Source organism: Ustilaginoidea virens, chromosome 4 (assembly GCF_000687475.1).
Source record: "Ustilaginoidea virens chromosome 4, complete sequence".
Classification (NCBI taxonomy): domain Eukaryota; kingdom Fungi; phylum Ascomycota; class Sordariomycetes; order Hypocreales; family Clavicipitaceae; genus Ustilaginoidea; species Ustilaginoidea virens.
In genome coordinates this window covers 2,393,733-2,408,741 of record NC_057319.1, presented here as the reverse complement: position 1 = coordinate 2,408,741, position 15,009 = coordinate 2,393,733, and the positions used below count along the sequence as shown (strand labels likewise).

The window sequence follows — 15,009 nt, the reverse complement described above, 5'->3', positions numbered from 1 at the left end:
GACGGTCCTCGACAGACGGTCCTCGACAGACAGTCCTCGACAGACAGTCCTCGACAGACAGTCTCGGGGCGGCTGATGCGCTTGCAGGGAATAATGGACGTGGACTATGTATCTGACTGCTGCCAAACATGCTGCACGTGCACGAGCCGTCGGTGGCGTCAACTTAGGTTATGTATGGCGAGAGGAGGTTCTCTTTTGCTGGTGTCTGGTGTTTTCGGCCCAGGGCATCCGGCACGCGGGCCCTTCCATGCCCTCCCATGCAGGGGCGTTGATCCGTGACTCGGCATAAACTGCCTGGTACGGAGTGAGTGAGTACATACATACCTACCTAGTTGCCCGCTTTGCCTGGGGCCAAGTTCTACATAGCTGTTGATGAAGGCGCGGGATTTAGCCCTGAGCTAAAGCCGTCTGCAGGTCATACCGGCCGGTTACAGCAACCAAACCAGACGGTAGTGCAAAGCGGGAAGCCACCAGAGTCCAGACGGACGTCTCGCGAGGCCTTGCCTTGTAACTTGCCAGGGCCAAGCTCTGCCTGCCCTGGCTCATTTGACGATGAACGGGGCTGGTTGATGAATCGAGATGCGGGGATAAAGCGTCAATCTGGTGAGGTCAATGGTCGGTCAATGGTGGTCGGTCAATGGTCAGTCAATGGCCCGAGGTCGACGTGGGACGTGGCCGGCACCTTCCTCCATGCATGCATGCCCGCACCTTCCTCCACGACCTTCCTGCGTGGCGGCGTGGCCCCCCGCTGCAAGCTCAGGAAAAACTCGGGGGCCTCACGCGATCAGATCAAGCAGGCAGGCCGCGCGCGTCCGCGTCCGGCGTGTCACTTTTTGTCGCCCCACGCTCCACTCCACGTCCGTCCGTCCCCCACGCATTGACGTTGCCTTTCCTTCTCTAAACCTCTTGCTGCCGTGCCTGCCGTGGTGCTCCTCTTTTTTTTTTTTACTGGCTCGGGCTCAATCACAATGTCTTGTCGCTGTCCCGAGTGCACTTTCGCTTCCGCAACCCAGCAGCCCAGCAGCCCACGTGCTTAGCCTGGAACAATTCTCTCGTCTTTCTCTGCCTTTCTCTTCTCCTTTTCCTTCTTCTTCTTCTTCTTCTTCTTTTTTTTTTTTTGGGCCTCCAATCCCGCTTTTGAATCTGCAATTCTTCTGCCTCTTGTCTTGTCCCCGCCGCCAAGACCTTGCTGCCGGCCTCTTCCCCTGGGAAACCCCTCGCCCCTCTTGACCATCCCCCTAACCACCCCCAACCAACATCATCAAACGGTCCACTGAGACAAAGTCCTCGGCTTCGTTGCACAAACACCACTTTCAACATAGCCGAATGCCTGACTGCCTGAGCCCTCTTCATCATCTACAGTCGTGCGCCCGCACAGCATTGATCTTTGACCGCCTCCGCAATGCCCTCCAGGACTGACAACGGGGTCGGGATTCAGGTTGAAGACACCAGGATATGTGTCGTCATGGTTGGGCTGCCCGCTCGAGGCAAAAGCTACATTGCTCAGATAGGTAAGGAAATGGCAGCAACTCAACCGTTGACCCTTGAGACTTCCCGACCTTCCCGACGAGACACATGGATGGACACATGTACGTAGCCATGCAGTGCGACGCACAACGGCAATTTGTACGCAAAAGGACCAGCTCTGTCGGAGCAAATACTCGCGCGCATTTCCCTCTCGAAGCCCCTCCCATCCCTGTTTCTTCAGGCCTTGGCGCTCTTTGAATCGCAAAGAAAAAAGGAAAAAAGGGAAAAGGGAGAGAGAGAAGGAAAAATGGAAAGAAAGAAGCAAGGGCGAAAAAAAGAAATCAGCTGTCGTAACCGCCATCATTTCATATCTATCCCCTTGCTAACCCATCCCACCCTCAAAGCTCAACGCTACCTCCAATGGCTGTCCATACCAGCGCAGACTTTCAACGTCGGCAATTATCGGCGCAACGATGCGCCACAGCCCACCGCTGACTTCTTCGACACCAACAACGCCGAGGGCGAGCGGAAGCGCCGTGCCGCTGCCGAGGCTGCCGTCGCCGACATGCTTGCTTGGTTTCGCACCGGAGGCGTCGTCGCAATACTCGACGCTACCAATTCTACCAAGGAGCGCCGGAAATGGGTCAACAAAGTCTGTGTTGAGCATGGCATCGAGGTACTTTTTGTCGAGAGCAAGTGTGACGATCAGGACATCATCATGGCAAACATTCGCGATGTCAAATCTACCAGCCCGGACTACAGGGGTCAGGACCCGGAAGCTGCTGCCCAAGACTTTCTCAACCGCATCAGTAATTACGAGAAGATTTACAAGACAATTGACCAAGACGGAGACGAAGATGAGTACACGTACCTCAAAATCATGAACGTTGGCAAGCAGGTCATCATCAACCGAATTCAGGACTACCTCCAGAGCCGCATCGTTTACTATCTCATGAACCTGCACATACGCCCTCGTTCTGTCTGGCTATCTCGTGTGAGTAACCTGCAGATTGAAAACGAGGGCCATGGGGGACTTGGCCCCGACATGACACACGCTAATGCCTCGTCGGTACAAGCACGGTGAGTCCTTGTACAACCTGGATGGTAGAATTGGCGGTGATACCCTGTTGTCGATTCGCGGTGAGCAGTATGCGAGGAAGCTTCCAGATCTAGTACGGGAATCTGTCGGGGTATGTATGCTTCTCCCCCCCCCCCCCCCCTTTCCCCCCAGCATAAGGAAGAGGAGAAGCAAAATCAAGCTTGACGGCCGCCGCATCAGCCGTGTGAGCAAGATTGACGAGTTTATAGGATGACCGTCCCCTGACTGTATGGACCTCGACACTGAAAAGAACAATCGCCACGGCTCGGTTTCTCCCGCTTCACTACAATCAGCTGCAGTGGAAAGCGCTGGATGAGCTCGACTCTGGCGTCTGCGATGGTCTCACCTACCAAGAAATCAAGGATCGGTTTCCCGAAGATTTTGCAGCACGCGACGAGGACAAGTACAATTACCGGTACCGAGGGGGAGAATCGTACCGCGATGTGGTCATTCGACTGGAGCCCATCATTATGGAGTTGGAAAGAAGCGAAGATATTCTGATTGTGACCCATCAAGCCGTGCTGCGATGCATTTACGCATATTTCATGAAGAAGGATCAGGCCAAGAGTCCTTGGATGAACGTGCCCCTGCACACGCTCATCAAGTTGACGCCCAGAGCATACGGAACCGAAGAGATTCGCTATGAAGCGAACATCCCTGCAGTCAGCACCTGGCGCGGGAAGGGCAGTACAGCCAAGCACGAGAATCCTACACCCGAAAGCCTCTAGACGGGGGGCCGCGACTGAACATTGTCATTGCCACGCCGCGCCACGCCACGCCACGCGCAAACATGCATGCAGTATTTTCCTTCACCTTCCTCTCCACCAAGCCGCCGCCGCCGCCGCCGCCGCCGCCGCATTCGATTCGCTCCGAACTTGCATGGCGCAAGGAAGAAAAATCACAACCGTCTGTATAGTAAACAAATCACCACACATGGACACATTGGTACATTACAGCCTGCAGAGTGGCATCCTGCGCTCTACTCGAGTGGCAAGAAGAACGGGAGGCAAGAAGAACAAAATCAAGTTCGCATAGAGGTAGGTAGGGGGCATTGGAGAGGGAAGCAGAAGCAAAGGTGGAGATGGACTTGCCTCGGCTGTATTCGCTTGGTTTGGCCTGGGCGAAACTGGACGCTGAGCAAAGTGTGTATCAGAAATATACCAGATTATGCCATGGTGCAGCTCGCATTCGTCATGTTGGGCCTTGCAGTACATGATGGCAGTATGATGCTGATGATGATGAAGCAACATCATCTGGATTCAGCCCAGCTAAGTTGCTGAGAATCCTGATGACAATGAACCACCGAGAAGCAGAGTGAGTGAATGACTCAACACCGCATGGGGTAAATCACACTGATGGTTCCGTGACCAGCTTTTCCCCCTCTCTTTTTCTTCAAAAACGCCAGTTTCCCTTGCCGCCTTTTCCTCGACGCGAAAGAGAATCTACTAATACGCCCCATGCCGCCAACACCCAGCATCGTCCTGGCAGAACCCCCTCATCAAAGCACATGACGTTTCCCACCATGTCCTACTTTCTGCAATCTCCCATCTTTGCCGCCCCAGCTGCGCTACAGCCTCTCTGGGTATCCGCGCCTTCGTACACCCTCGTGCCACTGCAGCCTGCTGCGGCAGCTCCCCCCAGTCTGGTAATCCAGCTACGCGGAGCCTCCAGCACCGGCACAGGTGCCTCAGTCCCGCCCAACCCGGTAGTCCAGATCCGCAGCGTCTCCAGCACCGGCACCGGCGCCGGCACCGGCACCGGTTTCACCATCCGCATCGTGCTGTACAGCCACGCCGGACCCTCGGACGAGTGGTGGTGCCGCACCGCGCTGGCCTCGTCAGCCGAACGGCCCACCAGGGAGCGTCTCGTCGCGGAGATTGCCCGCTTGGCCGCGCGGCACGGCATCGCGACGTGGAGGCAGGCCACGTTGGTGGTCATGCGGGACTCGTCCGTGCCGCGAATCACGGACGAGGTGGGGCCCGTCCGGGACGAGAATGTCGCTCGCCTTCTCGAGCTTGGAGGGACCGACGGCGACGGCTGCGACGACAACGACGACAACACGGTGGAGCAGGCGATGGCCTGCGGCCCGGCGTCTTACCTTTACGTCTTGGCGGGTGGCCAGCGCGGAGGGCGGCGATGAGGGGACCCGGTTTCGTGGGAGAGAAAGACGAACAAGGGTGTTGATCTTTATCTTTAATTTTTTTTGGCTCGCGTCCGCGGCTCGGAGCATGAGCGAAGGCAAGGCAATATCAACGAGGTTTACGGAGTAGAGAGCAGTGAGCAAACCAGCATCAGGTTTCCATTTCCTTGACCCCCCCCCCCCCCCCTCGTTGCGGGTTCTTTTGCCTAGGGTCTGTGTAATCGTACAGTGGACTGGGAGAACGACAAAGAGTCAAACAAGAAGAGATGAAAGGAAAATACCAGACAACACACGCAAAAAACAGCAAGATAGAAACAAAAAAAAAAAAAAAAAAAAAAAAAAAAAAAAAAGGAAGAAAAAAAAAAGGAAAAGAGTTGGTCTCTGGCGTCCAGAATCCCTGCTTACTCCTCGTCCAGGGCCACGGCCCTCTTCCCTCGCTCGTTTGGCTCCCTGCTTCTCTCCCTCGACCCCGTGTATGACGAATATCTCGAGTGCGAATATCAAAAAAAAAAAAAAAAAGGGCAAACACCGTACACCAAAACATCTCGTTTGTCGGCTTCCTCAAGCCTCCGCCCCAGCTTGCTTCGCTGCCCCCAAGACCAAACCTGCACTCCCGCATTGTAGTGTAACAGAAACAAACCTAGCCCAGCCACCATGGTAAATCAAATGTCAGTGCGGCCCGGCCCGGCACATTCGTCCCCTCCCCCGGCCGTCTACAACCTCGGGCAAAAGGCCAAGCGCTGCGCACGCGAAAACATCCTTTGCATGCTGGGGTATCAGTCAAGTGGGTTGCGCAGACGGTGGCCATGCTCTCTCTCACCGGCCCGAGGCAAAGAACAACAAAAAAAAAAAAAAGAAAAAAAAAGAGGAAAACGACCAAGCTCCAAGAGATGAAAGACGAAAGATGGCAGCAGCAAAGTGTGGCAGCGATGAAAGGAAAGTAGGAAACAAAACACGATAAGCCCTGTATGCCAGCCGCGCCAATCAAGCTTTCCAAAAAAGAGAAAAAAAAAAAACCAAGGAAATGAGAACAAGAAGCACTGGGGCGAAAATCGACAGGCCACAACTGCAAGCATGTTCTCAGAATAGACGCCGCCATGCTAACATGAGACATTATGATGAAAAGGAACCCAGGAACCAGATATCAGGACAAAAAGGAGACACCCCCCCCTTCCCCCCCCCTCGGGCAAATCTTGCAAACCCGCTCTGGACCTCGTCTGCTTCATGTAGGGTTTCCCTTTACTCGCTTGGGCATTCGAGGCGTTGGCGGTTTCCCCCTGCCCTGTACTCCGTTTACTTGTCCGCCGGCAGGCGTGCCCACCCCCGAGCCGTCGTCCTCGACTTTGACGGTAGACAGTCTTCTCCTCTTGTTTGAGGCTGGTGATGTGTTGGCACTCGGTCCACTAGAGCTTGTGCCTTGCTGACTGGCTTGCAGCTGCATGCCCGGCGCCTGTATGTGGCCAGGAGCTGGACTTCCAATGTGAGGTGAGGCAGGAAGGTTCCTGTGCGCCGCCGCAGGGCTGGCTCCTATTGGAAACTGGCCGAAACTTGGTGTCCTTGGACCGCCTTGAGGCATTTGCTGACCGTTGATGACCTGAGGCATTCCGTTGATGTAGGTCGAGACATACTGCTCCAGGGCCGTGTATGGACCGATGCCAGGGTTTCCATGGCAAAACCCAAACAGAGGATTCATTTGGCCCATGACCTCGACAATCTACCCGTTCCCGTTAGCGTTGCCAGTCAACTGTTTGCCATGACATGATGATCCGTGGGCAAGGGGCCAAAGACCTCAGTGTGGCAAAAGGGGGAGTATAAATATGAAAAAATGAAATGAAAAGAAAAGAAAAGAAAAGAAAAGAAAAGAAAAAAAACTTGCCTCGAGAAACTGGTGCACGGCCGAAGTGACTCCTTTGCTGTTCACGGCAGAATCTGGCAAATCTACCAACACCTCGGGCGGTTGCGTTTGTGGCGACTTGAGTTGTTTTGACTTGCTCTTCTTGGACATTTCGGGTGACGTCTTGCTGTCTTGGGAATTCACCTTGTGCCATTCCTTCATCCACATATGGGCGGGCTTTGCGGCATCGATGACCTGCCTTCTTGAGATGTACTCTTCATGCCCAGTGGTGAGGAACTCAAAGATTTCCATGCGCTGTTCCGAGTCGAATTGCACCCGCAACGAGCCGGTAGAGACGAGCTGCACATATTCCAGTTAGTGACCTCGCCCGTGTGGGCAACTCTTATCGTGGAGCAAAGCACAAAAGGCACCTACATGTGAGCCACTCTCGAACCAGTATACCAGGCTCGCCCGTTGGTTCTCAATGCAGTGGCAATCGCCCGCCAACGGTCGGTCAGTCAGTCCTTTGTCCATGATCAGCTGCATGCTCTTGACGCCACTGCCAAAATGCGTGTGGAAGTAGCGGGCAATAGCAGGGTAAGCGATTTCGTATTGCTTGTCCATGGAGTCTTCGGCGTCGCTGATACGAAGTGAATGTCGGAAGACTCCATGAGTAGAAAAGAACCTCATCACGAAGCCATTCCAGTACGAAAGGTCATCCTTTGCCTTGGCACCCTTTGTGGTGCAGGTGCTTCGTCAGCGATCGGTCTTCCCTTTTTCCTTTTTTTTTTTTTTTTTTTTTTTTTTTTTTTTTTTTGGCGCCCGTGGCTATCGGAGCCAACAAAATGGTTTTCAGTAGAGTATGCTTACCGGATATCCACTCAAGTGCTCGGAGAATTGCATCAACTTTAAAAGACACTGCCCCTTCATACCCTCTCTTCGCTGCTGTTGGAAAAGACTGTTTGACATGGCGAATTGCTGGGCGGCAGCGGCGGCAGCGGCGGCGTTCATCTGCTGCTGCGTAGCTCCACTGGCTTGTTGAGGATGCTGTTGTTGTTGTTGTTGCTGTTGCTGTTGCTGTTGCTGTTGCTGCTGCTGTTGCTGCTGCTGGGGATGCAACTGCTGCTGGGGCTGCGATTGCATTTGTTGCGGACCGTTTTGACTACCTTGCTGGTTCGTTTGGGATGGCGTCGGAGGGGCAGGTGTCTGCGCAGGTGTGTGTTGGCCGCTAGGAGCCGGAGTGCCAGCTTGAGATCCCTGCTGAGCGGACTGCTGAGCTTGCTGGCCGGGTTGTTGCGACTGCTGCTGCTGCTGCTGCTGCTGCTGCTGGGCAAGTTGAACCGCCTGAGCTTGAGGTTGTGCTTGCCCTTGGCCAGGTTGAATTTGCTGTGGCTGACCGATTTGAGCTTGTTGTTGTTGTAGAGCCGCCAGTGCCGGAGCACTCATGCCCATGGACTGCCCTTGACTAAGCGGGTTTCCAGGCATAGGTTGACTCTGAGCAACCTGCTGCTGTTGTTGCTGTTGCTGTTGCTGTTGCTGCTGCTGTTGCTGCTGCTGTTGCTGTTGTTGTTGCTGCTGCTGCTGCTGGAGTGCCAGTTGATGGGCCATTAAGGCTTGGGCTCCTGGATGTTGACCCTAGAATCAAAAAAAGAGTCAGTCGACAGATCACCCCACGACTCGGAATTGAAGATGCTTCGTACAGGTCCGATCCTTCCAGCTTGTCTAAGTTGCTGAATCTGTTGAGGATTGAGCTGACTTAGTGGCATGCCCATGGGTATAGCCCCATTCACCCCGACTTGCATATTGGCTTGCATAGCTTGCTGAGCCATGAAAGCCTGTCTGGCCTGCTGTTGCTGATGTTGGAGCATTTGTTGTTGACGCATGGCTGCCATCGCGCTAGGATTGTTGACTAACCGAGAAAACGCGTCAGGTTAATCATTTCTCTCTCTCTCTCTCTCTCTCTCTCTCCCTCTCTCTCTTCCTCTCCATCTTTTTCTCTCTTGACTTTGGTCGGAACGGGACATAAGGAGCGGGATTTTGTTGTGGCACTCACACTGGCTCTGCAGCTGCTGTTGATGTTGCTGCTGGAACATTTGCTGTTGAGCGGGATTCAAGTGTTGCAAAGCATGAGCATGAGGATTAGCACCTGGGGGCATCGCGCCCATCAAGGCAGGGTTTACCTGTCCTCCAGGACCAACGCCCATGTGAGCTCCAGCAAATTGCTGAGGCATACCACCAGTTGGACCCTGACCAGAGTTGGGAGGCATGCCGGGGCCCATAGGGTGACCGGCAACACCAGGATGTCCCATCCCAGCCGGATGCCCCGAGAAGTTAGGGCCCATACTAGTGGCCATCATTTCCTTGCTGTTCAAAGTCGGCTATCCACGGCGTGGATGTCGACGATGCAAATCAAGTGCACTTCCGCACGCACATGCGCCTCAAGTTGGATTTGGTCAAGGTATCGAGTCGGACAGTATGGTGGCAAAAGGGCGTCGGGGATGCGCGATGATTACGGAGCGTCGAAGAGATATACCACGAGTCGGCGCGCCACAGAGGGAATATTATTGACAGGTGACCGGAGCGGCCGGGTAGAGATTCGTCCAGAGAGCAGCGACTGTCGGAGGCGGAGACGGGTGCGATGGGGCGAAGGAGGCTATCGGTGTTCAGCGCAGTGGCACCAAGACGATGATGGGGCAGGACGTGCAGGGAAGGAAATATAATAACTGAGGGAAGAAGGGAAGAAAAAAAAAAAAAAAAAAGCCGGCCACGATGTGGCAGATCTGGCATGCGACAGCAGCCAGCAGGACGAGACACTCCAAAAAATGAGCAAAAAGACCGACGGGTTGACGCCCAGAATTGCCAATAGGAGTCGTGATGGCTGTTTGCGCGCCAGAAAAAGTGCTGTGTCGAGTTTTGGAAAGACAGCAGAGAGGGGATCGTCGTCGTCGTTCGGGCTCCCCCAGCACTTGTCAGAGGAGAGAGACTCTGGGAGCTTTGGCCAAAGGCGGGAGGGGGCAAAGTCAAATGCCTCCAAGAGCGCGGGCATGTACAGTGCTTCGTACGGAGAAGAGTACCAGATGTTCCGTACCGTTGACCCAACGTCAGGTTAGGTTAGTGCTCAGCCTGGGCGCTGCGCTCGTCCTCTTCAGCGTCAGCCGAGCCCCAGCGGCAGTGGTGCAGAGCGCGCGCTTGGCAACAGTCGATGAGAAGGCAGAGAGGCTCTTGATTTTGCCGGCACAACTCTTTCTGCTCCCCGGTTGTTGGGTGGATGTGGGTTGCCGTTGGAACGGGTGCAAACCTGAACCTCTTGGGTGGTGGGAGCGGATCGCAGCAAGTCACAGCGATGATGATCCGTAGACTGGTGACTGCACGGTAGACCGGAGACGAACAAGCCAAGGCAAATAAAGGGACCCTCAGTATCAGATCAGGCGATGGCCTACCCGACCCAGGCAATGCACAATAAAAGTCTGGTTGAGATTGACCTGGACTTGGCTTGGCACCATGACACCAGCATCTTCCCACTCGGCACGCAAGACGGACGGAAAAAGCGGGAAAGCATGCACCAAGGAAGCAAGCGAGTGGCCGGGTCCACCGCCAGCGGGGACACGTATGCGATTAACCAGTACGCAGGATCATCCAGCCTGCCAGAAAGTAATTCCAATTGGTGGCTGGACGTTGTCCGTATCGCATGTTAGGTGCAACCCTTGTATCAAAGTCCAATATTCCGTACCGCGATACCACCACGCGGCGCGTCGATTCGGCATGGATAACGAGCCAAGGCAAGTTTACCGAGCCCGCCGTACTATTCGTCGCATCCAGGGAGTCGCGATTCGAAGAAGAAGAAAAAAATAAAAAATAAAAAAACGCACAGCGCGATCCCAGGACGTAATCAATCCCGTATTGCCCATTTGATACCTACTAATCAGTCAGGAAGACTGGCAGAATCTGTTAAGCGCGCCAAAGCTCCTCCCTCCTACTGACCTCCGCTGACGCCACGCTTTCGGGTGCCGCCGCTAACAGGTTCCCAAGGTACCGAGTACCCAATCTAACGTTACGTTGGCGAATGGTCCGAAAGATGTCACGTGCTGCGCGTACAGTGCGTGTTTGCGTAAAAGTTTTTCTACACACTGACCTACTATATCTGTTCTTGCAACGAGTTTCAGACCAAAATTTTTTCTCCCTACACCTTTCCTCAATACAAAGGAGACGACCACAGGTTTTCGTTTTTGCACCCGTGCCATGTCGCAAAGCTGCCTTTAACCTTTCATCAAGGTTCCCCCTTCGCATTTGAGCCTTGAGCAAGCTATCATTGACGGGCGGGCAGACGGGAAGACTCGCTGCCAGATACTCTGGTTGTTTGTTATTTCCACCTTGTAAAAGAGGAAATACTATTAGGGGCCTACTGTTGATTCAAAGCATGTAACAAGGCATGCAAGGGTGCTAATTGAACTGCTCACAGATTCAAACGCGAGGTAAGCTACAAACACACCGCCTGATCAATTTTCAATCCCCAATTCCTCTGCATGATGACATCGTTTTATAACGTCTTCTTTTCCCAACCGAATCGACCATGAAGAAATACAGTCTGTTCGGGCCTCAAGCCTGTTACATGCCAGTATTACCGTCTGACTTTGATTCTTTCATGACCGTGTTGCTTTTCCATCGTATTCCAAAGCTGACGTGTCAGTAGCTTACAACCCTGTGGCCTCGGTCGCAAGCTCTGAACTGCCGCGTTACCTATCGGTAATCGTAAATGGTGAGCAATTTCCCTGTTCTTTGTACATTATTTTTTATCGTGATGAAATTTCCATCTTCATTCGCAGTTTCCACTCGAGTCCCAAGAGCCTATTGTGGACAGATGAGGGTTAATGATCTTCCTTGGATGTCTGATTTTTTTTTTTTTTTTTTTTTTAACTTTCGACTTCGAATTTGCTTTCCATGTCCAGCTCGGCTAATCAAACCAAGACAGTGTATCCCAGGTTCCAATCATCCTTCATCCATTAAGCTATCCCGTATCGGCAATGCGTAGCGTCTCTTTTCGATAGGTGGTAGCTTCTGAAAGACCCTAGATATTGAATGAAAAAATTGTTAAATCCCTCCCCCCCCCCGGCATCGTCATGGCCACGCATGTTTCCAGCAAAAGTGTTGACTCCCTAGTTTATTTGTTGCAGAGACGGCATTAGTCGTCATAGTCCTGCGTAGTTACATTGCAAATACGACATAAGTCGCCGGTGCAGTCCTTCCCTCCTATCCATGTATAGCACCCCCGTTGTCGTGACTCGTGACGTGACGGGGTCCTGAAAAGTTTCAAGCGACACGCATCTCTTCTCTGGTCTCTTCTCGCCGCACCCTCCCACCTACGATTCCCCTACGATTCCTTCCCGTCCTCCCTCGTCCCAACCAATTGAGCTTCAACATCTTGCACAGCTCATCCACCTTGTTGCCCTCGTCGTCAACGTCACCAACGCCTCCAACGCCTCCAATACTGGACAGGACGCTCATGCACTGCAACATGCGACCAACCATGTCCGTGACCTGCTTCGAGTCTTCCACGTTCTGTTCTCGGACCCTGCTCAAAACAGGCAGGTTGGAGGACGGGGTATAAGGCCGGATGGAACCGGGGCCGTCGCTCCCGTGACTGCCAAAGCTGACGTTGCTGACCGCTCGGCTGCGTCCTCTTTCGGAACCGTCTCCTAAGAGGGTGGTGCTCGTCGAGTTGTAGCTCCCCACGGAGGAAGGGTCGATGGACATGGCGGTCCCCGGGCGAGCTCCCGCCGGCTGCGACTCGGACGGCGACGTCGACAGGGCGTGCTCCAGCGGGGGCAACGCCAGCGCCACGCCGGCAAACGACCAAGGCAGAAACTCGAGGGAGAGCCGGGAGAAGATGGTCTTGAGAACCTCGTAGCGAGGCAGGACGACAATGTCCCGATACGCGGTGAGGACCAACCGCCGCACGTCGAGCACACTCGCGGCTGGCGCCACCTTTGCCGGCGGCTTCTTGTCCGAACACGACGACGACGACGACGACGACGACGACAACGACGGCCCGGACGCGGCAACGACTCCGCCCCAGAAATCCCGGGCTTGGTCGGCCGTCATGATGACTCCGCATCCAGAGACTTCGAGCTCCAGGGGCAGGAACACGGACTGCATGTAGGGTAGGATAGACGTAAAGGTGAAGAGCCAGAGCTCGACCAAGGTCGGTATGAAGCGATCTTCCGAGGCTAGGCGAAGCGTCCGATCCAGCACGGAAAAGCCGGTCGCCAACAGCTCTCTCAGGTCGTCCAGCATTGCGTTTGGACTCCGTTTGTGAATGCACCACTGGATGTGGGTCTGCATCACGCGGTTGAAATCCTCCACGGGCAGGCGGAGGTCTTCGCCCTCGAAGACCACTAGGAGCTTGGACTTTAGGTACGGCCAGGCCTCGTCAGGGCTCAGGTTATGCTGCGTCACGGGCCTCCCGGGATCGGCGGGGTCAAAGAACGTTGGCTGCTGAGCTAGCGGAGGCAGCGCGACGGCGGCAGACCAATCGCCCGTCAGGTTGAAAGTCGACTCGCTGTCGAGACGGCTGTCGGACCGCTCGGCCAGCTTCTTGTCCCTCTTCGTCTTGGGAAAGGCGGGGACTCCAGGCCCCGGGCTTGGGGGAAGGTTGAAGTTGTACAAACTGCTTGGCGCGTTTGGGTCGGTCGGCTTGGAATTGCTCGCCGCCGACGACAGGGGCAGATGGTACTCGTCCTTGAGCTTCTGCTTCTGCCTCGAGAGGAAATGATGCTTCTTTTCCTTCTCCTTGACCCTCTCTTCGGAAAACGTCTCGGCCGGCCGAATCGTTGCCGACGACGAGTTGTTCAAGCTGTAAAGGGCGGAGGAGGAGGAGGAGGAGGCTGCGGGAGGATCCACGAGGCTGGCCGTGCTGAAGTTGCCCCGTTGAAGCGCAGACAGGGCGCTCCCTATCTTGCCAGGACTTTGGGTGTGCTTGTCCTTGGACTCGGCCTTGCTGCTGCTGCTGCTGCTGCTCTTGCCGGGCCGAGAAAAAAGCTTGTGCTTGGACCTCTCCGCCTTGCTCTTTTCGGGGATGGTGGTGACCGGCGGCGGAGGCATGGGTGGGAACGGCTGCGGCGACGTAGATTTATCCCTCGGCGAGTTGGGCCCGGAACGGGGAAAGACGACGTTTGCAGCGGCGGTCGCTGCCGCGGAAGAGCGCGACCCAGCCGCCTTGTCGTGAAGCTGGCCTCCTGCGCTCGCGAACCCGGATTCCCGCGGCGCGCTCGCCTCGGTGAGGCTCAGAATCGGGGGGTTCATCGGCAACTTGGTGCCGCTGCCTCGCCGGACACCGTCCGCTCCTTCGCTCAGGAACGGCACCGTCTGGGAGCGCTGGCGTGCGTGGGAGCCGTTTTGATGCGAAGCGGCAGCTGCTTGCGCGGCAATCTGGCTAGCCGGCAAAGACGTGCCCGAGGACGATGCTGCAGCCGCCGCCGCCGCCGCCGCCGCCGCCGCCGCGGCGCCCGCGCCCGCGCCCGCTCCAGCCCCAGCTCCAGTCGACGACATGCTCACCTGGGAGAGGTTGGACGTGCTCGTCGACGGAAGCGTCGAGTCGAACAGGCCCGGGGTAGCCGAGTGTTTCCTCGAATGGTTCTTCAAGAGCTCCGACGACGGGCCAGCCGCGACCAGGCGATTCGGGCCTGCCAGCCGCGGAGTGTTCTGGTGCATACTGGAGCTGCTCAGGCGGGCGTGCGCCGTCGAAAACTGGTTGTAGATGGGCGTGGCGGGTGAATCCGGTCTCCGGCGGGCCCTGAGGACGCTGACGGAGGACGGAGCGTCGCCGCTGCCTTCGCTTGCGGACGAGTCGACGCGCAGCGGAGGGGGCCGCGCAGGCGCCAGGGGTTTTCTCGACGGGTCGAACGGCGGGCTCGAAGCTCCTGGTCTTGAGGAGAAGCTTCCCGAGGCGCGCATCTGCTGTCGCGTTGACGGCACCGGCGGCGGCGGCGGCGGAGGAGGAGGTGGTGGTTGTGGTTGTGGTTGTGGTGCCTGTCCTGCTTGCATTGTCGCGGGATGCGCGGCTCTGTTACATGTTGACTCGGGACGGATGGCGGGAGGATGGTTGGCGTCGGATCGTAGCAGGGGCCAGGCAGCAGCCGCTATCGGATGATTGTGGCCCAAGGGTGATGGAGACTCAGCCGCGGAAACGAAGATGCAATGTCTGAGGCGCCGAGGTCGTGAGAAATGATGAGAGGCGTCGTCAACGAGGGCAATGTGTTGTCATCGACAAGTATGTATGTACTTGCTTCCTTTCGTAACAGGGGCCCACATCTAGGTACCTATGTTATGTACCCTCCTCACTTGTTGTTATGTACCTCTTCCGGTGCCCTACGACCTGCTCCGTACAGTGAGTGGATATAGTGGATCGTAGAAGGCAGCACCCCGCTAATCCTGTGCAAGCCCCGGGCCCTGCATCTTCAACTAACCAGACTT

General features: G+C 55.5%; 4 protein-coding genes across 4 annotated transcripts; 2 read left to right on the top strand and 2 right to left on the bottom strand.

Annotated features, from left to right (window-relative positions):
- Positions 1-1,402: 1,402 nt before the first annotated feature.
- UV8b_05088 (uncharacterized protein) lies at positions 1,403-3,294 on the top strand (the record flags this gene model as incomplete). Its single annotated transcript, XM_043142586.1, has 4 exons — positions 1,403-1,511; positions 1,872-2,461; positions 2,544-2,657; positions 2,776-3,294. The coding sequence occupies 4 exons, from the start codon at positions 1,403-1,405 to the stop codon at positions 3,292-3,294; spliced, it is 1,332 nt and encodes a 443-aa protein (XP_042998520.1).
- Positions 3,295-3,854: 560 nt separating this feature from the next.
- Positions 3,855-4,706, top strand: UV8b_05087 (uncharacterized protein; the record flags this gene model as incomplete). The annotated part of the gene is made up of 2 exons (XM_043142585.1): positions 3,855-3,880; positions 3,938-4,706. The coding sequence occupies 2 exons, from the start codon at positions 3,855-3,857 to the stop codon at positions 4,704-4,706; spliced, it is 795 nt and encodes a 264-aa protein (XP_042998519.1).
- Positions 4,707-5,928: 1,222 nt separating this feature from the next.
- On the bottom strand, positions 5,929-8,897 carry UV8b_05086 (uncharacterized protein; the record flags this gene model as incomplete). The annotated part of the gene is made up of 6 exons (XM_043142584.1): positions 5,929-6,420; positions 6,583-6,900; positions 6,976-7,275; positions 7,411-8,175; positions 8,241-8,449; positions 8,594-8,897. The coding sequence occupies 6 exons, from the start codon at positions 8,895-8,897 to the stop codon at positions 5,929-5,931; spliced, it is 2,388 nt and encodes a 795-aa protein (XP_042998518.1).
- A 2,950-nt stretch (positions 8,898-11,847) lies between these two features.
- Positions 11,848-14,580, bottom strand: UV8b_05085 (uncharacterized protein; the record flags this gene model as incomplete). The annotated part of the gene is made up of 1 exon (XM_043142583.1): positions 11,848-14,580. One exon carries the CDS (start codon positions 14,578-14,580, stop codon positions 11,848-11,850), a length of 2,733 nt encoding a protein of 910 aa, XP_042998517.1.
- Between the last annotated feature and the right edge of the window lie 429 nt (positions 14,581-15,009).